Here is a 27375-nt window from a genome sequence, read left to right as displayed (position 1 = left end):
GGGGGATTCATGGCTGAGTGGGGATTTGAACCCTGGCTACCCAGATCCTAGCCCAACCCTCTAACCACTACACCACAGTGGCTGTCAGCAAAACTGATGGGTCCTCCTAGCTCAATACACAGCAGGTGGGGAATTTAATCTCTGCCTGAGGGACACTGGAGAGCTCATGCCAGCTGTGGCTGTGGACACAGACAAGAAGTGGGTGGGACAACAGATGCAGCTCTGATCTTTGCATTGTAGGCTACCATCCCAGTTACATAAAGGTAAAGGGACCCCTGACCATTAGGTCCAGTTGTGTCCGACTCTGGGGCTGCGGTGCTCATCTCGCTTTACTGGCCGAGGGAGCCGGCATGCAGCTTCCGAGTCATGTGGCCAGCATGACTAAGCCGCTTCTGGCGAACCTTCCCACCGGAGCAGTACCTATTTATCTACTTGCACTTCATGCTTTCGAACTGCTAGGTTGGCAGGAGCAGGGACCGAGCAACGGGAGCTCACCCTGTCGCAGGGATTTGAACCACTGACCTTCTGATCAGCAAGTCCTAGGCTCTGTGGTTTAACCCACAGCACCACCCGCGTCCCCCCCAGTTGCATAACCTTCAGCTATTTCGACACCCACTCACACAAAAAAGCCAGCAAGCAGGTTTTCCGCTACTAGTCTACTTTGACTGACTTTGGCTCCCCAAGGAGTCTTTCCCTAGCCCTGCCTAGAGATTCCAATGAGGGCTGAACCTGGGACGTTCTGCATTTTCCTCCCTCTGTCACTTGGCCACAGAATCAGGGCAATTTGCAAACCTCAAAAAGGACGACTGATCATTGTTCAGCTGAGCCGCAGGTCCCTGATCACATCTCATAATCTTGGAAGCAAACTAAACAGCACTGCAAAGCACATGAGCTCTGGACCTGGACCCGAGAAGGATACGGACAACCATGTATATGATAATGTACATCAATAAGCAAACGACGACAACCAAGAGAGGGTCACTGTTGTTTAGTTAAATGCTCCAGCTTCCAGGGCCATCAAGGAAAGTGGAAGTCCATATGTTAACAGCAGTCTTACAGCAGTCTCTGCTTTGGTCTAAACCAGGGGTTGTCAACCTGGTCCCTAACACCCACTAATGGGCGTTTCAGGATTCTAGTTGGGCGGTAGGAGGTTCTACGGCACAAGCTGAATTCTCCTTCCATTGAGCACTGCTGGGCGGTAAGGAAATTTCACCACCAAGAAAGATGAATTAGTGGGCGGTAGGTATAAAAAGGTTGACTACCCCTGGTCTAAACAGACAACTGCCAAACCCTAACCAGTTCCATTGCTGAGAAACCTTCGGATCTGAATGATAAAAGCCAGAATTGGTTTGATTTTAATGAAATGAAGCTGAGATCTGATTCGGGACCCAAATCATTTCGTAAGGTTTAAGGCAAATGGTGCGTTTTGTTACAGCAGCTGGCCGTGGCAAAACGAAACCAGGGCAGATGCCACGCCTGCAGGGAGAATCTTCCCCACATCAGATCCAGTTCTGTTCAGATGGGAGAGAGCCAGCTCTGCTAATGCCGAATCGTATCTTATAAGCCACAGAAATGGCCCCGCTCAGCATCCTTACCTGAACAGGAAGCTCTAGCCAGACGTCAGCAGTCACGGACTCAGGGTCAACAACTCAGAGCGACACGATTCTCAAGATGGAAACAGAACTCATTCCTCTCTTTCTCTCCCCCCCTCTCTCTGACTACCATCCTTGCAATCTGTAGATAGGACTTCTGGCTTCAGTACGTGTATTTTCAGATAAGTGGCTTAACTCCTTTAATCCTTACATGCGTACACATAGTAAGATACAGGCCAGACAGACTCAACTGACTGCGAACCTATGAATTACTCTCCCTGCATCCTGGTATGCACGAGGGTCAGGCCTGAGGCCAAGTTCTGATTAAAATAAATAAAAATAAAGGTTAACAGTTATTGCTTAAGAAAATCGAGAAAAGTCAGCCTGCATTATTTGACTTTTTTGTGTGTGGCTCAAATTACGGCATGCAACTCTGTGTTAAAACCACAGCTTGGTTAAATCGATCAGTGAGTTTAAAGCAGTTGTACCCAAATTAAGTGGTCACTCTAAGTTCCATAAACTCATCCTCAGTGCCCTTTACGTTATAAAAAGGGTATAGGGTTTGCACGACCCACTGAGGAGGAGAATAACACAATAAAACTCAAAATAATAACAACTAATTGCACATTTATTCCAAATCCAATTAAAACAATGACTATCAGATTTGAAAGGCTGGAATCACTGGATCACCGGTTTTGTTGAACTAAATTAAACTAGATTCAACAAAACTGTTACACATCCTGCAAAAAATTATATATCCAGCACCCCCCATGCCTCTTAGCAACCCCTAAGTAATTCCATTGACCCCCCCCCCCATGGGGCAGTATCACCCAATTTGGGAACCACTGGTTTAAAGGGACAGCCTCTGCCTTTCATGTGTATCTTGTTCCAGTGGAAGTTCAGCAGGAAGAGAAAGAATGAGCGACCACACACAGCTAATTCTCAGAAACACTAATATTTATGGCCAACTCCCTGGCAAAGACACAGAGACCAATTAAGCAATTATACGGGGCTATGCATCAGGTACAGATACTATAGGCACAATGCCATTTGCTTTAAAAAAAGAGGATTTTTGAATTGCGTTCTTAATATTTACTATAGTTAGCAATGTAATAGGAGCTCTGCTGCATCAGATCAACTATCTTGACTTGATACCACTGATAGATCTACCATTCTCTGTGGAACTGACTAACCACCTTTTAAACCAATCCAAGTTAGCAGTTATCACAGTTAATGATGAGATATTCAGGAGCCGCCACAGCAAAGGGTCTTAAAAATAATTTCATCATGAAGATACGCAAGGGGGAGCCCTCTAAGCCAGGCTGAGAATCTTGCCCTGCTCTTCCTGAAATATGAGCCACATGTTTCTAGGCACAGAAAACACCTCTTTAACCTAGAAAAAAAAGTTTTAACAGCCGATTCAGAGAGTTACACTTTTGATCTTAGAAAAAGGTGTCTGTGTACATTTTCAGGACTGGCATGCACTGATTCGGCCACAGAGGGCGAGGGAGAGACACGTTTTTTCTCAACGGCACACAAATTTTGCCACAACTCAACTCATTTCCAAGGAATGCCCCCCCACTCAAAAAATTGCCATTTATTATATTATGTTACAAAATAGCACAGATCAGGCTGGAAAAAACCAAAAAGCAGGTTCAAAAAAGTCCAGATATTTAAGAAACAAGATATAAAAAGTGGATTGAGGCTTTAAAAAAGGTTTTTGAGACACACACACACACACACACACACACACACACACACACAAAGAAACTGGGAGGTAGACAGAGATTTTTGAGGATAAAAAACAGGGTTTTTTGAGGCTTTTAGCCATTATAAATGTCCAAGGCGACCCAACCACTGCTGAGCACCCATTATGCAGATCCAGAACGTCCATTTCTCATGTGTATGGAAGACTCATCAGTGCACTTGGGGTCTTTTGTAGTCATTCAAGTGCTTCTTGCTGTCATTTCTACTGCTCGCCCCCCCCCCTGCCCATTCATTTCTTAGCAATGAGGCTCAACGGAAGTGCCCTAATATTTCTTCTGTCCGCCAGTTTCAGGTGGGAACAGCCGGATGTTCGATACTGGGAAAGTACTATAAAATTGTGGGTATCGGAGTGGGGGAGGAGTGCTCTTTCGGGGCGTATTTTGCAAAGAAGGGCAGAAAGACAGAGAGCATGACACCCACGATTGCCAGCATGTAGCCCCATCCGATTTGGCAGTCGCCAGCGTAGTAGATGCTTGAATTTTCGCAGTACCTCTGCACGGCAGTGGAACCGAGGCCGAAGGGGTAGACAAGGAGCCCAAATCCCATGATGAACACTAGCAGGAGAGAAGGCAGAAAAGGAGAAGATGGCATTAGTATATATATATATATAGTAATACACACACACACACACACACACACTTCTAGTGTTGTGCCAAAATGTTCACTTGTGTTTCTGCACCCAATTTTTAGCAATCCTGCGCAATCTATCCTTGACAACAGCGTTCTGCTATCCACAGAAATGCCTTTACGTTTTTTTGTTTGGCAGAGCGGGAATATTAGAATTAGATTTGTCCAAACATCAAATAAGCTAATAAGCGGCTGTCAGCTTTAATGCCCACCTCGAGCAAGTAGGAAAATAAACCCATTAAGCTCCCATTGCACGAACCGCGGCTTTCTCCTGTCACCGAGCCCCAGAACACTCAATAAACCGTTGTTGGCGGCGAAAGCCACGTTTTCAAACACGCTTACTAATGACCGCTTAATAGCGCTGTCCGTCAGCAGAGTCACACGCCAGGGGAGTCCACAAAATTAACAGGGATCCCTTAACGGGGATCTTGTTAAGAGCAGCTGTGTGGACCACTCATTGCTCAACTTAAGTTTCAGAACGACGCTGAAAGGAGAAAAAGCTTCCGAATGTAACTATCAGCTGCTATGACTGGCCCTCTGATTGTGACTGCTAACATACAAAAGCAAATTTTGCATCCTTTGCTTTGCCCACTGCCAGCACAAGGCCCTCAGAAGTTCCCCCAGCCCTGTCGCAGGCTCAATTTGTAGAGCCAAAGGAAAGGACATTTTTCACCTCTCTCTCATAATAGTAAACATCCAGGGACCCCTGACCTTTAGGTCCAGTCATGGCCGACTCTGGGGTTGCGGTGCTCATCTCACTTTACTGGCCGAGGGAGCTTTCAGGTCATGTGGCCAGCATGACTAAGCCGCTTCTGGCGAACCAGAACAGCGCACGGAAATGCCGTTGACCTTCCTGCCAGATTGGTACCTATTGATCTACTTGCACTTTGACATGCTTTCGAACTGCTAGGTGGGCAGGAGCAGGGACCGAGTAACGGGAGCTCACCCCGTCGCGGGGATTTGAACCACCTACCTTCTGATTGGCAAGCCCTAGGCTCAGTGGTTTAACCCACAGCACCACCCGCATCCCCTCTCTCTCATAATACTAGATGCTAAATTGGGGGGTGGAGCAAAACTGCTATGTGAAGAAGTTGCAGCATTAAGAGGCAATGTGATGGAAGTTTATAAAATGATTCCTGGCATGAAGGAAGTGGACAGAGGAAAACTTTTCTCCCTCTGTCGTAACACTGGGAGTCGTGGGCATCCGGCGAAGCTGGACATTCAGGAGAGATAGAAGGAAGAACTTCTTCCCGCAGCACAGAGTTAAACTATGGAACTCTCTCCCACCAGACGCAGTGACAGCCACCAAGAGGCTTTGAAAGAGGATTAGGTAAACTCATTGATCAGGCGACCAGTCATGATGGCTATGCTCTCCTTTCGTTGTCAGGGGCAGTATATGCTTGTGGGCTTCCCTTTGGGTTCCTGGTCGTCCCCTGTAAGAACAGGATGCTGAGCCAAATCCCCAGGCCTGATCCAGCCTACATTCTGAGTAGCCAGGAGCGCAAGAAGTGGACGAGTGAAGGTCACAGGCAAGGATGCGGCAGGTGAGGGGCAATCCGATAAATGGCAGTGCGCTCCTTTGCCAGACACCTCTCACCCTCCGCCAAGACATCCCTCTGACCCTGCAAAAGTTAACGGCTCACCTCGGTTAGGGCAGTTTTGCGACCTCCCGCAGTTGCCCGGCTCAGGCCATTCATTATTTTGCTGCACTGCACTCCACACTCCTTCCCGCCCTGACACCAGTAACCCATTAAGAATCCCTCACTCAGAGTCCTTCGCCAGAAAAGTCATTGTCAGCTAGCGAGATGGTTTATGGCCGAGACCACAAGCATCAATTTAACAGAAGGTCACCTTTTATTTCTGCTTTCTAATCTGCCTGGCTTCCAGGGAGCGGGGGGGGGGGGGTTCGCTTCCCCGGGGCTGTGGTTTACAGGCTTGTGTTACCTGCGCTCTACAGTAGCGGATGCTCTCCGCAATATAAAACCTTCTTCTGGAGGATTTACAACCTGACCGTAAAACAGCCATTTCCCTCCCACAGCTGAAATCCAGAAAGGAAGACCTGCAGGGATGCTCTGCCTTCTCCTCAACCAGGAGAAGGGTCACTTCTTGCCCCACTTCATCCAGATCTTCCCACCCCCTTTGTACCCTGGCCTGGAGACAGAAAAAGCCCACATGGACACACTTTGCAAGATATCAGCAAACGCTGCACCCAGTAGAATTAACCAGAGCCTGGAAAAGAACAGAGAGCTGGAAGAGGAAGTGGGGAAGAGTGGCACTCTTTCAACTTCCTCTCTCAACTCTTATGTACTATTGAAGAGTGGGAAAGGTTTAAGTAACAACAAATAGGACAATGTGTGTGCATGGGTGGCATTTAGGGTCAGACTAGGATGCGAGTGGCACTGTGGGATAAACCACAGAGCCTAGGACTTGCCGATCAGAAGGTCGGCGGTTTGAATCCCCGCAACGGGGTGAGCTCCTGTTGCTCGGTCCCTGCTCCTGCCCACCTAGCAGTTCAAAAGCATGTCAAAGTGCAAGTAGATAAATAGGTACCACTCCGGTGGGAAGGTAAACAGCGTTTCCATGCGCTGCTCTGGTTCGCCAGAAGCAGCTTAGTCATGCTGGCCACATGACCCGGAAGTTGTACGCCGGCTCCCTCAGCCAATAAAGCGAGATGAGCGCTGCAACCCCAGAGTCAGCCACGACTGAACCTAATGGTCAGGGGTCCCTTTACCTTTATGTTTTAGAACATGGGAGACCAGGGTTCAAATCTCCCACCTGACCACAAAGTTCACTGGGCAAACTTGGGAGCTACTCTCTCAGCCTAGCCTACCTCGTAGGGTTGTTGGGAGGATAAAATGGAGAGGAGGGCTGCAGATGCCACCTTGAGTTCCTTGGAGGAAAGTGGGATATAAATACAGGATGTCTCCAGCTACATTCTACTCAGACCCATTGAAAGAAACGAACCCACCATCATTAACACCCCAAAGGGCCTATTAAGTCCAGCACTCAAATGGATGCCTGCGGGAAGTCACAGTCCTCTTCCCTTCATGGCCCCCAGCGACTGGTATGCAGAGGCATCCTTATCTGACACAGAAAGTGTCAGGAGTTCAGCCTACACTTGAGTAGGACTTTGGCAGAGACACATGCCCGACTGGCATGTTCCCTCCCTCCTGGTCGATCGTTCGGGAGCTTCAAAAGCTTTCTTCAGCCCAAACAACTAATGCCAACCGACACCGGCACACTTAGGGATCCGCAGAGTCTTTGCGCAGTTGCATAACAGACCTCAGCAACTCAGCATTTTGGCTAATCTACTTTATTTACATATAAACACACACGGAGCACTGCAACGTGGCTCCCTCTCTCTCTAGCATCAGACAGCAAAAAGAGAAAAACAAAGGACAATAGTCCCACTTCACAGAACAAAGTAACACAAACATCCTGTCTCCGTCACTTCCCACTCTGTGGAGTCAAAACATACACCATCATGTGATAGACAACAATCCCATGACTGCAATCATAGATCAGGAATTCTAACAGAAAGTAGCCCACAGCCATCATGGGTGGCTGGCTAGAAGCCTTCAGGAGCCTTATCTGCCTAGTCCCATTTTAAACCCATCTAATTCCATTATTTCAACTATGGGCTGTGTAAAGTCAGAAGAGCTGTTTAAGAACTGGGAGAATGAGATCCACAGGGGCAAACCCATTAAACCAGCAGCTGCAGTTTTTTGTACAGGAAGTCTCCAGAGGCAGCCCCAAGTAGCAGCAGTGTAACCCAGAAGCTAGCAGGCTGTGTGATTAAAAAGAAACAGCTGCAATTCACCCTGAAGTTTCCAGATGGCAGCACCACCCAGGTCTCAGCAGTCTCAATGTTCAGGAACCGGCATCGGTCTCTCATTCTGTTCCTTAAGTATCTCCACCAACAAAGCATGAACTATTTATTTTTATTGACATTGAGAGAGGTTAGGGGGTCCAGGGATTGGTCGTATGACAAAAGCGTGTTTACATCTCCCTACATGTAAACGTTTCCATCTCCCTACATGTAAACAAACTGTGAAAAAGACTCTATGAATTGAAAATGGAGACGCTGTGTGCTTTCCCCTGTTTACTGGTAACACATGAAAATCTTTTAATAAAAAACGTAATAAAAAAGTGTGAACTATAAAAGAGACAGCCTTCTCCCCTTCTAAGTGGCTGGTGGGGGGAACTAGAGTGTAAAAATTTGTCCTGCACTTCTAACAAGATTTGGGACAGACCACTATGGCGTCCCCATGAGCAAGGAGGCAAAGTTTTTGCTTAGGAATATCGAAGGCAACATGATGGCCAGAAACAATTACAGAATAGAACACTTTATGGAATAATGCAAAACATCAAAACTATCAAACTGAAGTCTCTGAAAGTCCTTGAATAAATCACGGTGCCAGACTTTGCCTGGCGGAGATCCAGCTTGCAAAGCTTTGTATAATTGGCAAATGTCCAATTCTGATGTCCAACTCTGAACTCTGCTGAACAGTGTTTCCGGATAGCAACTACTGTTTCGTTCAGTTCTTCATCAGCCAGTTAGCTCAACAAACACTTGTAAGTAGAAAGATGTGCAATTTCTTTATTAACCAATCTTCTTTCGAATTGATATAATATATATGAGAATGAATAATACTCTGGAACAGTGCTCATGTGATTATGTAGTCACCAAGGTCCAGACAGAGAAGGCTGGAGGGGGAAGTCTGGTACCAGGGCCTGAAGAACTGCCCCCCCCCCCCAGAAGATGGCAAAGTTGCTACTTCTTCCTTGGAGGCTTTTAAGCAGAGGTTGGATGGCCCTCGGTCACGGATGCTTTAGCTGAAATTCCTACATTGCAGGGGGTTGGACTAGATGACCCCTGGGTTCCCTTCCAACTCTACGATTCAATGATTCTCTGATGTTCGCCAAGCGCAGCAGAGGCGACGCCATGCTCCCTGTTGCCAAGAGTGCACCCAAGGCGATCGGATGCAGCGGGAGGGGACACTCGGTTTCCGCGTTCTCCCACTTCCAGGTTAAAGGGGCCAACCAAGGCTGGCATGCCACAAAGCTAAAGAGCCAGAACTGATTATTAGATGGCCCTGTGGGAAGCAAAGCTGTTGAGGAGCCGGGACTGGTAGCCATGGTTGAAATGAGGTCAAAGCAGGTGGGATAGACTCCAGAAGTACCTACAATCCCAAACTCCAAAGGCTTGGCAGGCACCAGACAACCTCCCCAGTCTCGCTGTTGCCTGCAGCTGCCCACAAGGCCAGGTGTTGGGCGTAGAGCTGTTTTCCTCTTTCTCGCCCTCTCTCCAGCAAGGAGCGGTTATTTTTGGCTCAATTTAGGTTGCAACAGCTGGCAAAATCCCAGCGTTCTTCGAAAACCATCTTGATGCATTTGCATCAGGAAGGAAAAGTCTGTCCTTTAGCTCCTCTCTCTCCTCTCCTGGGGGGTTCTCTGCTTAAAAAAAGGCAGCGGTTAGCAGAACCAATAGGACAGGCGTGGCCAAAGAGGCAGGCAGTGCTTTCCTTGCTCACCTTGGAGCCTCTACGATGGCTCCATTCTCTCCGGGGGAAAAAACGATTCCTTGTCCACCACACACAACATTTGTTGCAGGGGATTCCCCCACCCCCACCCTGATCTTAAATTCAATTTGCCACATTTCCAGATCAGTTTGCATTTGGGGGGGGGGGGGAGGACTCCATGAAAATCCAGCAGCATTTTAGTGCAAATTTTCCCTAACAGACACATTCCTGAGAGGCATTTTGCCGAATATAAACTTTCCCCCATAATTTGTCTGCAGCATCTGCTAGTAATTGCTTTTATACACACACTCCCACCCCCTAATATATTTACTCTTGCACCCATTACTTGGTCGGAGAACTGCAGGTTTTTGAAAGATGGCTCTACGCTTCAGTTCATGTATTGTTAGGGAGAGGGTGGATTAGGGAGGGTCAAATGCAAACTGGATCAGACCTCCTCCTCCAATCCAGGTCTGAAAGTGGGCACAGAACAGCACTTTGTTTGGAAAGCTATCATATAACTTCTTTGAAAGGAAGGGAGTGATATAAATTTGGAATAATAATAATATTTTACAATTATTATTATTATTATTATTATTATTATTATTATTATTATTATTGGGATGTGGGTGGCACTGCAGTCTAAACCGAAGGGCCTAGGGCTTGCTGATCAGAAGGTTGGTGGTTCAAATCCCCGCGACAGGGTGAGCTCCTGTTGTTTGGTCCCTGCTCCTGCCAACCTAGCAGTTCCAAAGCACATCAAAGTGCAAGTAGATAAATAGGTACTGCTCTGGCAGGAAGGTAAACGCCATTTCCGCGCGCTGCTCTGGTTTCCAGAAGCGGCTTAGTCCTGCTGGCCACATGACCCGGAAGCTGTCTGCGGACAAACGCCAGCTCGCTCGGCCTATAGAGCGAGATGAGCGCACAACCCCAGAGCCGTCTGCGACTGCACCTAACGGTCAGGGATACCATTATTTATTTTTATTATTATTATTATTATTAACTAGCAGGGAATGCCCAGCACTGCCTGGGACTTTTTAGAAACCATAAATATATTTTGATTTATAAAGGAATTGTGTAATTTGGACCCGTCACGCACAAAAAACTGGGTGAAGTCACAGCAAAGTCAAGTTGTGGTCCATCATCTTGCTTCAAAATGGCAGCCGGCGTCCAAATATCAACAAAGATGGCAGTGCCATCTCAAGAGGCATCCAAACGCACAGAGAGCAAATGGAGAAACCATTTCCCAAAACATATAGTAGGTTGCATTGCTACCCTATGATTCTATAATAACTATAAACATGTCCTTAAAACAATAGTGCTTAATGTGTCCAAGCAGCTAAGCGCCTAACTAAAATTCAGAGAGGTTTGCTTATTATTTATATCTGGGACACAGGGGTGTGCGTGTGTTTCTAATAGTAAGAGACCCAAACGTCAGCTTTCCCCTCCTCCATTTCAGGCTGCTAATAAAGACTCTTATGTGGAGGTCAAAAACAGAGCTTCCCATTCATCAGACCCGCTCCCAAGTCCTGTCACCATTCAGAAGACCATGGTTCCACCCCCACCCCACCCCTCCCTAGTCCATTCCACACTTCTCCTTCCAACATGCTGTAAATCAGCACAGGAAATAATTATCCTCTCTAAAGTGTCTCCCCCATCTTCCAGTTTTCTCTCAGCCCTCCCCCCCGCCCACAGCCATTTGTAGCCCCATTCCAGCCATACGGCAGACCACAAAACCAAAGATTTAAGAGTGTGCAACCCTTATTTGCAAATGTTATATGCATTGGGGAAGGGGGGGGCGAGTCGGAAAAGCTTCTGGGCAGGCAGCTTTTGGTTAGGGGAGGGTGAGCTGTCTCCAATTCCGTTTATTATTTTAAAGACTTACCTTTTATTTATCACGTAAAACTCAAGGTGGTTCACAATATACACGGAGCCATCAAAATCAATAAGCAACAATGGCTAAAACACCCAGAGAGTCTCACATATAGCTTTGCCTCTGCTGTGGCCTTTAGCAAACAACGGTTCTCTCTGCCCAGCCAAATCTGCACTTGGCCAAACCTGGGTAGCTTTAAAAGAGGATTAGACAAATTTCATGGCGGTATCTCAATGGCTACTAGCCCCAAGGCCTCATTTCTTCCCCCATTTGCATTTGGGTAGAAACTGTTTCTCAGGCAGCTAGTCCTAGTCTTAATAACCCTGTACCTTCTTTCAGAAGGCAGAAGCTGAAAGAGATCGTTTCAGGGGTGGGCACTATCCTGCGCTATCTCTGCAGCTTTCCTATGGCACCTGGAAGCATAGATTTGATCCAAGGTGGGAAGAGGGCACCCAATTATTCTCTCCGCAGTCTTTACAACCCTGGACAGCATTGTTTTTTCCCTGACCGTGCAGCTCCCAAACCACACACAGAGACCGTAAGTTAATATACTCTCAACAGTACAATGGTAAAATGCCATCAACAGGTCCTTTGAGAGATTGTTTTTCCAGAGGATTCTCAGCTTGCGGGCTGCCCAGTGGGGGATCTGGCTGGTCCCTGGGAGAACAGGATACTGAGCTAGACTGGTTGTTGGCCTGAACCAAATTGGAGGTTTGTGGGGGAGAAGGAGCGAAAGACTAGCACTCTGTTGCACCCCCACCAGGCATAAGTTGGAGTTCTTGTTATTAAATATACCGAGAAAAAAGCACACCAAGAACTCTGGCCAATATAAGTTTCAGTAGTGGGAGTGGTCCCTACTCGCAAATCAATAGTCAATTGTAACAAAAACTAATCCATTCAAAAGTATGTATTCTGACAAGGATTACAAATAGAGATTACAAACTCAAACAGAGATTACAAACTCAAACTCATAAGGATATGTATGACACAATCATTCGTTACAGAATTAGAGATAAGAGTTTATGAGATACACACTGATCTACCCACACTTAGTTGTTATCTCTGAGAAACATAGAAAATAACAGGATCTATTTATACAAATTCTTCAACCTTCCCCTTAAAAATTAGCTGATGAAGGTGAATACTTTGAAACAGGGCCCTGTCCTGGTTTCTGACCCATAATTGACTTCTGACTTCTGCTCAATGATTGAAACTAAGACCTTCACGTCGAATCTGACTATGGACTAACATGAACTTATCTCTACTCATAAACTCTTATCTCTGATTCTGTAACGGATTCCAACTCAGCGGAGATCAAGTGACAATAAAAGGCCCGGTAGGGTTCCGCCTGGTTCTATAAAAGCTGCCTAGCTCCTGAGTCTGAATAGTTGCTGGGAATCTCAGGTAGCGAGAGTGCTGCTGCGCTCAGAATCTGCTTATGGGTTTCCCAATGGGGCTTCTGGTTGGTCACTGTGTGAACACGGCACTGGTCTAAACAGGCCTTCGGCCTGATCCATTCCCACCAGGACCTGGCAACCCCTGCTCTAAATACATGTAGTATTCCTGGCTATGAAGCCAAGGTCCTGGGTTCAAAACTCACTTGTGCCAAGGCTGTGTAAAACCTTCACGGAACTACAATCTTGCTGGTTCCGTTGCTCAGGCCCACCCCCCTTGTGATATATGACGTTGGCCTTTTACCAAGTGAAGTCTCGCCCATCACCAAGCCTCTTGTTTTGAATTGTTCCGAGAGGGGGTCAACCGTCTCCCACCCGAGGGGGAGGATTTGATGAGTTCAGCAAGATGGGTTCATACATCTTCTCAACAGCGTGCCGGGGGTTGGGGGCAGCTGGGGAGAATCAGTCAGTTTTATTAAGATGCTTTTTTTCCACCAAGCCAATTTGCCCTTTTAACATCGTTTGCATTACTTAAGGCAGCGTGCCTTCAACTAAAACGAGGAGGATCTTGGCAAACATGGCTATATAGGACTATAACAAATAAGGACGAAGCAAGAACCCTGCTGAATCAGACCCAAGCTCTATCTAGTCCAGGAACAGGGATCATGTGGCCCTCCTGATATGCTTGGACTACACTTCCCATGAGCCAGCGTTGCCGAATGTCAGGGATGATGGGAGTTGTAGTCCACCAGGGCCACCGGTTCCCCATCCCCGAGCTAATCCACCATCCAGCTTTCTACAGAAGCCAATCCGATCCTACTGGGAAGCCCACAAACAGGGCGCTCCTCCTATGGCCCCTGGAAGGTTCTGCACAGGTCAAGGTGGCCCTTGGTGGTTCCACAGGCCTGCCTTAAAGGGCCATCAGGTTATCTCTTAGTATCTTCACCTTCAAACAGCCAGGAACTGATTCTTTTTCCATCACCAAAGGAGAAATATTTACGGCAGGATGCCACAGAAGGCTGGGAGTCTCAACCATTTATTTATTTACACACACACACACAGCAATCTCTGACGGGAACAAGATTTCAATTAATCACCACCTTATCTCTGAAAGAAGAAGTTGATCTCAAGGACAGAGTTATTATTCGCTTTGTTTTATAGAATGCGCCAGTCATGGATCTCCAGGCAGGAAACATTTATCCTTTTTCTTTTTGCCAAAGACTCATTCAGAGGTGAGCCGGGAGATCTTTAATGAAAAAGTATTAAATGGGTTCTCAAGCACACGTTAGTTAGATCAGCAGCAGAAGACTATTGTTCTTTCAAGCTCACATTTCCCAAGAAAGATTTTTCTAACAGTCCTTAGCAAGATATCGCCTTCGCATCTGCTTGGCTTATTATTCTGCTGATTTAGGCTTTTGAATGCCTCTAAGCAGATGATAAAAATCCTCTGTTGTTCTTTAAAGAAATCCTTACTGCTCCCGTACATCGTTTGAATGACAAAGAGTCTGTGGTATTTCTAAGAAATAATGGAATCTGGTTAAGAAAATGTTTCCTAATTCAAGCGCACCATCATCTAAATTTCTGTGCTTGTTGGCAGCTATGTTCTACTCGAGAGAAAACTCAATGAAATTAAGGTGCCTATGACTGTAATGTATGCTAATTTCAAGAGGCCTACTCTAAGTATAGATCCGAACCCTGTGCTGGCTTGCTATGACTGCCAAGGCTCAATTCAATGGGGTCGTGATTAGTGATGTTCTTGAGAATATTCTCACCTCACATCACTAGTCATGACGACTTAAAGGTAAAGGGACCCCTGACCATTAGGTCCAGTCGTGACCGACTCTGGGGTTGCGGCACTCATCTCGTTTCATTGGCCGAGGGAGCCGGCGTACAGCTTCCGGGTCATGTGGCCAGCAGGACTAAGCCGCTTCTGGCGAACTAGAGCAGCGCACGAAAACGCCGTTTACCTTCCCGCTGGAGCGGTACCTATTTATCTACTTGCACTTTGACATGCTTTTGAACTGCTAGGTTGGCAGGAGCAGGGACCGAGCAACGGGAGCTCACCCCGTCGCAGGGATTCGAACCGCCGACCTTCTGATCGGCAAGTCCCAGGCTCTGTGGTCTAACCCACAGCGCAACCCACGTCTTACAACCCCATAAAACTGCAATGGGATGCCTCTGAATGCCAGAAGCTAGTGAACTGGGGAGAGTTGCTGTCATTCAGGTTCTACTTTGGGGCTTCCCATTGGAGGGCAGGTTGCTGCACTAGATGTGCCCCCTATGGCCTGATCCAGAAGCAACCTGCAATTCCATTTTCATCTGGGCTTCGACAGTTTCTAACACTGTCCCAAATTTACAAGCTGGGACACATGCAGAGGAGGGGAACCAAGATGATAAAGGGTCTGGAAACTAAGCCTTGAGGGAGCTGGGTACATTGAGCCTGCAAAAGAGGAGAGTGAGCAGAGAGGTATGTTAAGTTATCTTCCAATATCTAAAGCGCTGTCACATGGAAGATGGAGCAAGCTTGTTTTCTCCTGCTCCAGAAGGCAGGACCTAAACCGAAGGCTTCAAGTTACAAGGAAGGAGATTCCGACTAAATGTTAGGAAGAACTTTCTGACAGTAAGAGCTGTTCTGGCGGACTCTCCTTCCTTAGTGGTTTTTAAGCAGAGGTTGGATGGCCATCTGTCATAGATGCTTTAGTTGAGATTCCTGCATTGCAGGAATCTCTGATTCTAAGATTCCAAGTCAAGGGAGCTGCGTGAAAAGCCTTCATTCAACACCACGGACAGCTCCTGGATTGCCTAGAATAGATAGAAGGAGACTACGGTGCTTAAGCAAACATTTGGAGGCGATTTTCAACTCGCTAAACAAGTGAAATGAGGGGGCTTGTGGGATGCTTGAAAAATGAGGGTTAGCCAATAAAAATAGCATTCCTCAAGCGAGTTCCTGACCCTGTTAATGGCCAACCAATTTTCCCTGTCCTTTGGGAAAAACAGATAAACGTAAGTTTGTTTTTCTGGGTAGGTTATGCCTTTCATCTCTATGCTGATAGAATCTGTTTCTCCACACCCACCCAGCCCTTGAAAGGTTCACCAACTGAACAAGAGAGCTCTGCGACAGGGGTAGGAAACATTTTGTGAGCCCATGGGCCCCATTGTATCAGGGGCAACCTTCTGAAGGCTGAATGGCCCTTGTGCGCAGGGCCCAATTTCTACCTTTGCATGCAAAAGATGGCAGTTCACACACACACACACACACACACACACACACAGCTTCCATTCAGGCAAGCATAGGGCATGTGCCACTGTTCAATGACACATTTCCATCCAGGAAAAAGCACTCCACGGAGGGTGCAGGATGTGGCCTGAGGAGAACCCAGAGGGCCAGGCAGAGAGATCTGGAGGGCCGCATCTGGAACCTGGCTCTGAGCAGGGCCACCTCTCTTCTGAACTTGTGAGGGAGCTGTTTGAACAGGCTAAGGGACTTATAACCTCGCTGTCAGCCCGTTCTAATCCTGACCCAAGGTTTGAAGCTCCCTGGGTGACTATGAGCCAGTCACAGCCTGAACTACCTTGCAGGGCTGTTGTGAGGACGAAACGGCAAAGGGGAGAACCATGTATGACACTTTGAGCTCCCAGCAGGAGAGGTAGGATGTAAATGGAATGAGAACGATGGATAATAATGCCATTCCTCCACCTTGCCAACAAAGGTCCGTATAGTTAAAGCTCTGGTTTTCCCAGTAGTGATGTATGGAAGTGAGAGCTGGACCATCAAGAAGGCTGATCGCTGAAGAATTGATGCTTTTGAATTGTGATGCTAGAGGAGACTCTTGAGAGTCCCATGGACTGCAAGAAGATCAAACCTCTCCATTCTGAAGGAAATCAGCCCTGAGTGCTCACTGGAAGGTCAGATCCTGAAGCTGAGGCTCCAATACTTTGGCCACCTCGTGAGAAGAGAAGACTCCCTGGAAAAGACCCTGAAGTTGGGAAAGATGGAGGGCACAAGGAGAAGGGGACGACAGAGGACGAGATGGTGGGACAGTGTTCTCAAAGCTACCAGCATGAGTCTGACCAAACTGCCTGGCGTGCTCTGGTCCAGGGGGTCATGAAGAGTCGGACATGACTAAACGACTAAACAACAACCCCCTTTTTAATTGCTTTCACTTATTTATACCAGAAGCAACCATCTATCAAAAGGGTGTGTGTTGAAAATGATTACTATTTGAGATCCAAAAACAGACCAGATCTGTGGAGCTGTGAACCCTTAAACAGCAACACGCAGGTCCTATTTGCCACCAAATCCTTTTTCAAAACACCCTTCCCAATATAATTTTCTGGCATCATTTCCACTGGTGGTGGTGGGGAGACAGAAGTTTGAAACATTAAAAAGGAGGAAAGTGTTCTTTTTTAAAGACAAAAGCTGGAAGAGGTCTTATTTTGGACCCTCTGTGGCTGTTCTTCTTCTGTGGTTGCTATGGCACTACGACACATTTTTTCACACGGCAAGAGAAAGCCCAGCGGCGACCAAACAATAAGTGCTTGGCTCTGCAGGACGGGGTGTCCGTCTCGGCTCTTGACCCGCCTGACACTCTCATTCACCGGCCCCAACGTTCGCTGCATCCCCAAACAGCAGAGGGAAGAAGAGGTGGGAGAGGGAACGATTGCTGCATCGCATATCACAGCGCGAAGGCTGAATTTTAATTGAGCCGGGAAGGGATGCGTGGCCAGGGTGACAGGGAGGTTTATTTAGGGGTCCTGGCGCTGTCAGGGAATGAATGCTTCATTCTTTGGGGGCTGTTTGCTTCGAAGAGGGAAGGAACAAAATATAAGGGGGGTTTGTGTGTTTTTTTAAGGGAAAGACAAAGGGACGACATGGGAGAGTCTCCCACGCTGAGACGTTGATTTCTGAAGCATAACTGGTTGCTTATGGGTTCAGTAAGGGTGGCCGAGAATAGAAGCCCAAGAAGCCCGTTACCAAATCAGACCACTGAATCCACCTTGCTCAATACTGTATACTCTGGCCGGCAGCAGTTATCTAGATTTTCCCCAGCTGTGCCTAGAGACACGTGGGATTCCACCAGGGACCTTCTGCATGCCAAGCAGGTGTTCTGCTGCTAAGCCCCTAAAAATAAAGCTTGTTTTCTCCTGTTCTTGGGGGGGGGTAGGAACCAATGGTTCCGAGTTGCAAGAAAGCAGATTCCGAATGAACATCAGGGATAACTTTCTAATAGTAAGAGCCCTTCGACTGGGGAACAGACTCCTCCTTCAGGAAGTGATGGACACTCCTTCTTTGGAGGTTTTTAAGCAGAGGTTCTACAATTCTATGATCCCCCATGATCTATGATTTCAGTCCTCGTGGTTTTGAATGAAGGGCTGGTTTAAATAGGAACTTCTGCCAAGTTAGATCATCAATGTCCATTCAGCTCAGTACTGCCCACACTGGCTGGCAGCAGCTCTCCAGGGTTTCAGACAAGGGGTTTATCCCAGCTGTGCCTGGAGATGCCACTGGGCATTGAAACCATCTTTGTGGGCTGGGCCTTTGCTTGTTGCTAGGGCAGTGTGACATCACCATCGACAGGGGTTGGTTCCCAGTTGCTAAGAGCTGGGACTTGCATGATGCAACAATGCCAGGGGAGTGGGTGTGTCCTTGGTCACAAGGGGCGGGGCCACAGCTGCTAGGACACAGAAGCTTTGTTGGTTGGTGGTTAGGGGGCGTGGCCTCGCTTCTCCTTTTCGCCCTCTCTTGGAAAGGTGGGTAGGGCTGTTCCTTTAACAGGTGGCCTTTGGGCCAATCCTTCGCCTGCCGTTCACATCCTTTCTCTTGGCTGTGCTAGTGGAGTGGTGGAGCTCCTGGGAGGGGGCACTCCTGGGGATCCGGGTCGCCTCCTTCCCCCAACTTGCCCGTCCTCCCTTCCTTCGTTTAACACCTGCCCCACCAGAGCAGTGCCGCACGATACCGAGAGTGGGAGCTTGAGAGACGGGTGAGAAGAGGAGTGTCTTGCATCTGTCATGGGGAAGCCAAAGAGCAAGAGTCATGAGAAACATACGCTGGACGACCTGAAAAAGGAAGTGGAACTTGAGGACCACAAGTTGACCCTGGAGGAAATCAGCAGAAAGTATGGGGTGGACCTCAGCAAGGGTTTGACCAGCGCCCATGCCGCGGAGATCCTTGCTCGGGAGGGGCCAAACAGCTTGACGCCTCCCCCCACCACCCCGGAGTGGGTGAAGTTCTGCCGGCAGCTGTTTGGCGGCTTCTCCATGCTGCTGTGGCTGGGGTCCATTCTCTGCTTCCTGGCCTACGGCATCCAGATCATGATGGAGCCCTATGTCCTCAAGGACAACCTCTACCTGGGAATCGTGCTGACGGCCGTGGTCATTGTGACGGGCTGCTTCTCCTACTACCAGGAGGCCAAGAGCTCCAAGATCATGGACTCCTTCAAGCACATGGTGCCCCAGCAGGCCCTCGTGATCCGCGATGGGGAAAAGATCCAGATCTCCGTCGAGGATGTGGTGAGGGGGGACCTGGTGGAGATCAAAGGCGGAGACCGGATCCCCGCCGATTTGCGAATCATCTCCGCCAGCGGCTGCAAGGTGGACAACTCCTCCCTGACGGGCGAGTCGGAGCCCCAGAGCCGCTCCCCGGACTTCACCAACGACAACCCGCTGGAGACTCGCAACATCTGCTTCTTCTCCACCAACTGCGTGGAAGGCACGGCCCGTGGCATCGTCATCATGACGGGGGACCACACGGTGATGGGCCGCATCGCTTCCCTGGCTTCCGGCCTGGAGGAAGGCCCCACCCCCATTGCCAGGGAAATAGCCCATTTCATCCACATCATCACAGCCGTGGCCGTCTTCCTAGGTGTGTCCTTCTTTGCTCTCTCCATTGTTCTCGGCTACACCTGGCTGCATGCCGTCATCTTCCTGATCGGCATCATCGTGGCCAACGTGCCCGAAGGGCTGCTGGCCACAGTCACGGTGTGCCTCACCCTGACCGCCAAGCGCATGGCCCGCAAGAACTGCCTCGTGAAGAACCTGGAGGCCGTGGAGACGCTGGGCTCCACCTCCACCATCTGCTCGGACAAGACGGGCACCCTGACTCAGAACCGCATGACCGTCTCCCACATGTGGATGGACAACCAGATCCACGAAGCAGACACCACCGAGGAGCAGGCCGGGGCCATGTTGAACAAGCGCTCCCCAACATGGGCAGCCCTGGCTCGTATTGCGGGCCTGTGCAACAGAGCGGACTTCAAAGTGGGCCAGGAGGCAGTCCCCATCACCAAGAGGGAGACGACTGGGGATGCTTCCGAGTCGGCGCTCCTGAAATGCATAGAGTTGTCCGCTGGGCCCGTGGCAAAGATGCGGGAGAAGAATCCCAAAGTGGTGGAGATCCCCTTCAACTCCACAAACAAATATCAGCTGTCCATCCACGAAGCTGAAGACAAGCCCAAGGGCCACATCCTGGTGATGAAGGGAGCTCCCGAAAGGATCCTGGACTGCTGCTCCACCATTATGATCCAAGGGAAGGAGGTGAACATGGACAAGAAGATGCAAGCGGAGTTCCAGAAAGCCTACGATGAACTGGGCGGGCTGGGAGAGAGAGTGCTGGGCTTCTGCCACTCCTACCTCCCCGAGCGCCAGTTTCCCAGGAATTTCAAGTTTGACGCAGAGAAGGTCAACTTTCCCATCAAGCAGCTCTGCTTTGTGGGGCTCATCTCCATGATTGACCCGCCCCGTGCCGCTGTGCCAGATGCCGTGGGCAAGTGCCGGAGTGCCGGCATCAAGGTGATCATGGTGACCGGAGACCACCCGATCACGGCCAAGGCCATCGCCAGGGGCGTGGGCATCATCTCCGAGACAAGCGAGACCGTGGAGGACATAGCCGCACGGCTCAACATCCCCGTCAGCGAAGTCAACCCGAGGGACGCAAAAGCCTGCGTCATCCACGGCACCAACCTCAAGGACATGACCTCTGCGGACCTGGACAACATCCTCAGGAACCACGCCGAGATCGTCTTCGCCCGGACCTCCCCGCAGCAGAAGCTGATCATTGTGGAAGGGTGCCAGAGGCAGGGGGCCATCGTGGCCGTGACGGGCGACGGGGTGAACGACTCGCCGGCCCTGAAGAAGGCCGACATCGGCATCGCCATGGGCATCGCCGGCTCCGACGTCTCCAAGCAGGCCGCGGACATGATCCTCCTCGACGACAACTTCGCCTCCATCGTGACGGGTGTGGAGGAAGGCCGCCTGATCTTCGACAACCTGAAGAAGTCGATCGCCTACACCCTGACCAGCAACATTCCCGAGATCTCCCCCTTCCTGCTGTTCATCATCCTCAACATCCCTCTCCCTCTGGGAACCATCACCATCCTGTGCATCGACCTCGGCACGGACATGGTCCCGGCCATCTCCCTGGCCTATGAGGGCCCCGAGAGCGACATCATGAAGAGGAAGCCGCGGGACCCGAAGAAGGACAAGCTGGTGAACCAGCGCCTCATCAGCATGGCGTACGGGCAGATTGGGATGATGCAGGCCCTGGCCGGCTTCTACTCCTACTTTGTGATCATGGCGGAGAACGGCTTCCTCCCTCTCACCTTGCTGGGCCTCCGCCTGGATTGGGACGACAAGACCAAGAACGACCTGGAAGACAGCTACGGGCAGGAGTGGACCTACACGCAGCGCAAGGTGGTGGAGTACACCTGCCACACCGCCTTCTTCATCAGCATCGTGGTGGTGCAGTGGGCCGACCTCATCATCTGCAAGACACGAAAGCTCTCCCTCTTCCAGCAGGGCATGCGCAACAGGGTCCTCATCTTCGGCCTCGTGGAAGAGACCACCTTGGCTGTCTTCCTGTCCTACTGCCCCGGGCTGGATGCGGCCCTGAGGATGTTCCCGCTGCGGGTCACCTGGTGGCTCTGCGCACTGCCCTTCAGCGTGCTGATCTTCATCTATGACGAGATCCGGAAGTACCTCATCCGTCGGCACCCAGGGGGTTGGGTAGAGAAGGAGACGTACTATTGAGCAGGCTGCCCAGGTGGGGTCTCCATGGGGCACGTCTCCCCAAGCACCCTTCACACAACTGCCATTGAGTGACGCGACCCGGACGACACTGGGTTGGCCAAGCCTTCTTTGCTGCTTTTGCAAAGACCTTGCAGGTCTTGTGTTGCTTCCAGGGGGGCAGGGAAGCCAAATTATTTATTTAAAAAGTGAAGGGTGCATCTTGACCTTTGATCAATAAATGCTTTTGGAAAAATAAATGAGCCAAACGTCTCCCTCTCCCTCCCTCTCTCTCTCCCTCTCTCTCTCTCTCTCTCCCCCCCTCCCCCCTGCCGTCTTTCCAGTTCTTTCTTTCTTTCTGATTGAGTTCATCAAAATGTTTATGCACACAATGACTGCAAGAACAGTAACCCCCCCCCCAAATTTATTACAACCTGACAGCAGGAAAGGTCTACCATGTACAACGTTCCATTTCCTCGCTTGAGAACTGACATAGGAAGAGCCCCACTGGTTCATCCCCAGCCACAGGAAATCCAGGATCTAGTCACCAGCAGTGGTAGACTGCCCTAGAACATGGAAGTTCAGCTTTTTAAAACTCACCCATCAACAGACCATGAATGTGACTAGCACCCCTCGCTTCAAAAAGAAAAGAGAGCAATCTAAGCCAGAGGCCATCAACTGCAGTGAACTGGCGAAAAGGAAACCTTTCTTTGGGTCAACTCGAAAAACTATTCACCAGGCACCACACACCCCACGCCGAAATTCTAGTACAAGGGTTGCCAACTTTTTGCAACCAGCGGGTTCAAATGTTGAGAGTGTGCTAGGGGCATGCTGCCTCTGACAGCGAAGGAGAGAGCGCAGCCACTGTGGCTAGAAAACACTGAGAGCCTCCTTCTCTGAGAATTTGCCCAATCCTCTTTTAAAGCCATCCAAGTTGGTGGCCATCACTGCCTCTTGTGGCAGAGAGTTCCACAGTCTGTGCTGCGTGAAAGAAGTCCTTTCTTTCCTCTGTCCCAGGTCTTCCAACATTCAGCTTCATGCTAGAACTCCCCACTGAAGGATGGTTCTCATCCTCCAGCACATTTCACAAAAAACTCCGGCTGGAATTTTGGAAGTCCGGTGGAATTTGCAGAAGCAAACCAACAAAACAAATCTAGTTGTCTCCATGTCTGCAGCACAGGCAAAACTAAGGTTCCAAAACAGTTGTTTTGCTGCTAAAGCCCTCCAGTTTGCTGCTAAAACCCTCCACTCTCCCTCCTCCAGACTGGCAATCTGCCTGGAGGAGGGAGAGGGGGGGTGAACAGGCTGCATCTGGGAGACCAGAAGCCCCTGAAATTCATTTCCATCCACAGCAAACAGACACACTCCCTTGGTTTACATTAGATTGGGGTGTAGGCATGTGGAGGCAATGTGGTTTCTCCCCATTACCTCCTGACCTCTGGCCATGCTGACGGGGAGTGGAGTCCAGCACATCTGGAGTGCACTCTGTTGGTGATCCCTGGCCTAGATTTATTTATCTATGGTGGTAAAAGGAGTTAAACCACAGCTGTAAGCAAAGCGAATGTCTAAGAATAAAAAGGGGAGGTGTCTCAGAGGAGAGGAAATCCCCCAATAATTTCCCCTGGAATCCTCTGCTTTCTAATTGGTTTGATTGCATTAAAAGACCCAACAGATCACTCTGTCTCCAGGCACCACCACCATCCTGTTATCTAAACTCACAGCTCCATGGCTGCCAGAAAGCCGTTTCCCCAGCTTACGGGAAACGGAGGGAGAGGAGTGTGATTTTCTGGTTTGTTAGGTGGGGCGGGAGGGCAATCGCTTTCTATTTCGGCACAGTGGAAATTAAATTCTCCAGTGCTGAGTACAGGCCTGCCTCTCTCCCCCCATCCCTGCCCGCTGCCCCTTTTACGAGTGACACAGAAAGCCAATTCACTCAGAGAGAGACCGAGGTCGTGGAGGGTTCAAAAATCGACCCAAATACAGACCTCTGTGTTTTGTGCTGATTTTGGGTAAACGCACGCTGTCGCGGCCTTGCAAAATAAAAGCTACTAGTCCACACACAGACACAACTTGCCTGCCTGTCCATATGTTAGTCATCTCTGTCAAATCAAATAAAGAGGGAGGAGGAAAGCAAAGGCTGTTTTACCCATTAGTACAAAAGCTAGCTACCTATGTCTGATCATCATGGCAAAAGGGGAATCATTCTGCACTGGAACTTCACCCCTTCCCTTCCAGCTGTCTTCGCATGGGGAGACCTGCCTTGCAAGTTGAGAACTATTGGTTCAGCATTATGCTCCCCCCCCCAAAAAAAAAACATCCTGTGGATGCCCTTGAATGGCCCAAGGAAGGAAAGTACAAAGGTTTCTTAGTAAGCACAATGGCAAGGACCTTGGTAGGAGAGCCAGGTTTAGGTTCAGGACCATGGACAGCACTCCTGCCGCTGAGACCAAGCATCCATGTTGTCTTAGCAAGAGCCTGGAGCCACTAGCTGAGGTTTAGCAGGCGTTGGATAATCACAAGTCCCCTCCTGACCAACTAAAGGGACATTGCCTTTCCCTGCAGCTGCTAACTCCTTCAAGATAATGGGGTGTCTAGCTGCAGGGACCTCTCCTCGGGGATCTTTTGCGACCCCAAGGAGCCCATTGACCTGCCATCAGAGTCTGAAGGCAGTGTTGTCTCAGGGTGGAGGAGAAAGTGGACTCTGGTGCCCAAAGACCAGCACAGGGTGGACCAGGATGTGGATTTATCCCCTCTCAGTGGTACAATTGCTGGTGGACTCTAACTCAGAGGAGTCCTGGTCTGGGACCATAACAGATGCCACGCTAATATCATGCATGACTCATTTATCACATATTCACAAAGCCACATCAACAACCAACATTACAGGACACATCAGCTGATGGGGGGGGTCGGCTCATAGTTTAAACATTCCCCACCATTTTTTTAAAGACTGGCAGGAGGAGACAAAGAAAAAAAGTGGCCTACATCAAGTGTGCACCTTGCTCCGGCGTGAACAGCTCGCTGCCTTTTCAAATTTAATTTAATTTGAATGATAATTAAAACCTCGACAGATGCAAATGGGACCATCTGCATAGCAGCTGAGGTGGAGGGGGAAAGAGGTGGTGGATCTGGGGGAGGGGGCTGTCATTAGCGCACAAGGCAGTCAGGATGGGGGGGGGAATTGGACTGGATTGCGACAAGCTCTAAATGCAATTGCACGGAAATGAAACCTCGTCATGGGAAGGTAGCGGTCACTGATAAACAGTGGTTTCTAGCTAGATGAATGAGCCTTCCATAAAAGGAAGAGATCAAAAGCGTCCACTTTCAAAACAACCACCGTTCCCTGTTTCGTCTGGACTCAGGGAACTGTGGTTTTCTTTAGCTGTAATGAGTTAAACCCAGATCAGATTCTTTTCTTATCAGGTAATTCCGGGACTGCCTCTCCAGGTATGTCCCACAGAGGACCTTACGATCTTCAAACAAAAACATCTTGGAGATCCCGGGCCACAGGGAGGTTAGGCTGGCCTCAACCAGAGCCAGGGCTTTTTCGGCTGTGGCTCCGATCTGGTGGAACGCTCTGTCACAAGAGACTAGGGCCCTGCGGGACTTGACATCTTTCCGCAAGGCCTGCAAGACAGAGCTGTTCCACCAGGCCTTTGGCCAGGGCAGAGTCTGACCCCCTCCTTCGGTAATCCTCACAGAACTCTAGCCCAATGGTTGCCATTCATTTGATTTTGAATTGATTTTAAAATGAATTGATTTTAGAATGCTGTGTTACTTTTATTGTTGTTAGCTGCTCTGAGCTCGGCTTTGGCTGGGGAGGGCGAGATATAAATAATTTATTATTATTATTATTATTATTATTATTATTAGGGTTGTGCAACTTGTTCTCTGTTGCCACATAGGGTGCTAGAGAGAGAGAGGAATGGGGACAGAAAGAGAAAGCCAAAAGAGGAAGAGAGGGAGGACATATATGTGGCCCCACCCACTCCTGACTGGACCCCCCCCCCCGGCTACGCCAAAGAAAATGCACCCACTCCTGATTGCAGAGCTTGCAGTGAACTTGCAAACAACAATCAGAACTGCAGCAAAACAGCGACATAATTCTTTGAATTTTTTTGTAGTCAAACCAGAATCCAAGAGGAATTTGAGACAGAGAAGCCCTAAAAAGAGAATGTAATTGGGAGGGAGGGAATACTGCTTCCTTACTCCAGCCTTACTCTGGGCCCCATTCTGCTATGACTCACATTTCTGGGACCCCGACCCCACAGGTGCTCAGAATCACCCAGCAATTGCAACTTGGGAAAAGTTGATCACCATGGGTACAAAAGTATAAGGTAACCAACAGGGATGAGGAACTCAGAGCCAGGGGCCGAATGCCGTCCTCTCTAGCTGGGACACTCCACAAGCCACACCCTTTCTACACAGGCCACGCCCCTCACTGGTCCTGCTTTGCACCTTCCATGAGAGTTTTTGCCTGTCTGGAAATATGTCCTTGAACTCAGATAATGCCTTTTGCTTGTCTCAATGGAGGAGGGAGGAGGGGGGGCTAGGGGAAATTTGCATTCGTTGCCCTGCCCACTTTTGCCTCTGGCTCCACCCACCCACATGTGGACCCCGGAAAGTTGCCCAGAAGGGAAGGTGGCCCTCAGGCTGAAAAAGCCCCCCACTCCTGCTGTACGGAAACACTTTGCACGTGCTCAGAAGCTAACTACATCTTTCTCACACAAACGTGCACTCCGCTGTTTGTTGCTCACCAACCCTCGGTCGGGAAGCCGGACTTTGGTGGGGAAAGTGCTATGATTAATATAGATCGAGTTTGAGCCATTAAGCATTATCCCTTTGCCTCGAGCCCTGGAGTCAAATTGATTACCGAGTTACTTTTTAAAAGTAATATGATAGAGTGGTCTGCGGCGAGTTTTGAAACAAGGCCAGAAGACCCATTTCGCCAATAACGCGTCCTTGCTGAGGGATTGCTTGGCCCCAGGAGGGGGGAGGGGAGGTGAAAGTGGGGAGGGGGCATTTCTGACTAGGATCGCTTAGGAGAGGCTACGATGCACCGTCAGATTTCAGCCTTTGCACACAGGTTGAAGAAGCAAAAGGCAAAAACGAAGACATCCCAAGGGTCTATATTTAGTTTTCTTCATCTAGAACCTGAGGGGTTGAGTAACAGATTGGTGCCTGCGAGCCTCCTCACACCCGATCGCTTCATCTGTGTGCCTCTTGTTTTGAGGGACGCAGGCGGGCGAGGAGGGGCTGGGGGGAAGTGCCCCCGCTCTCTCTAAGCGGCATCTTAACATGCATGCAATTAGAAACAAGTGGCAAGAAGACAAGAGTGCCGCAGGCTGCGGCGTCTTCTGTAGCGACTCTCCCAAAGTGGCTGCTTTTCATCGCCCAATTTTGGCGCTGACAGGTGGCTGGGTTTGCTTTCTTCTCTTGTTAAGGCGGCTCAGAGCGGGGAGGGGAAACCTGCCAGATGGCCATGATCCAAGGAGGGGCTTTGGGGAAGAACATGAGGAGAGCCTAGCTGCTGGATCAGGCCTAGGGGGGCCCATCTGGTTCAACATCCTGTCCTTGCATTGGCCAACCAGAGGCCCCCAATG

General features: G+C 49.4%; 1 protein-coding gene and 1 pseudogene across 2 annotated transcripts in view; one reads left to right on the top strand and one right to left on the bottom strand.

Annotated features, from left to right (window-relative positions):
• Positions 1-572: 572 nt before the first annotated feature.
• LHFPL7 (LHFPL tetraspan subfamily member 7) overlaps positions 573-27375 on the bottom strand; it is a 72430-nt gene continuing 45627 nt past the window's right edge. Inside the window, exon 4 of the mRNA XM_081890663.1 lies at positions 573-3913. Coding sequence (XP_081746789.1) covers positions 3687-3913 — 227 coding nt within the window. The 3' untranslated portion in view covers positions 573-3686. The remainder of the gene's footprint in view (positions 3914-27375) is intronic.
• Positions 18515-22032, top strand: LOC309357510 (sodium/potassium-transporting ATPase subunit alpha-2 pseudogene; annotated as a pseudogene). The gene has a single exon. The product of its transcript is annotated as a sodium/potassium-transporting ATPase subunit alpha-2 pseudogene (transcript).

Source organism: Podarcis melisellensis, assembly GCF_964234715.1.
Source record: "Podarcis melisellensis genome assembly, chromosome: 15".
Taxonomy (NCBI): Eukaryota; Metazoa; Chordata; class Lepidosauria; order Squamata; family Lacertidae; genus Podarcis; species Podarcis melisellensis.
The sequence above is the reverse complement of the archived record's forward strand: the minus strand, read 5'-3'. Positions and strand labels throughout refer to the sequence as shown.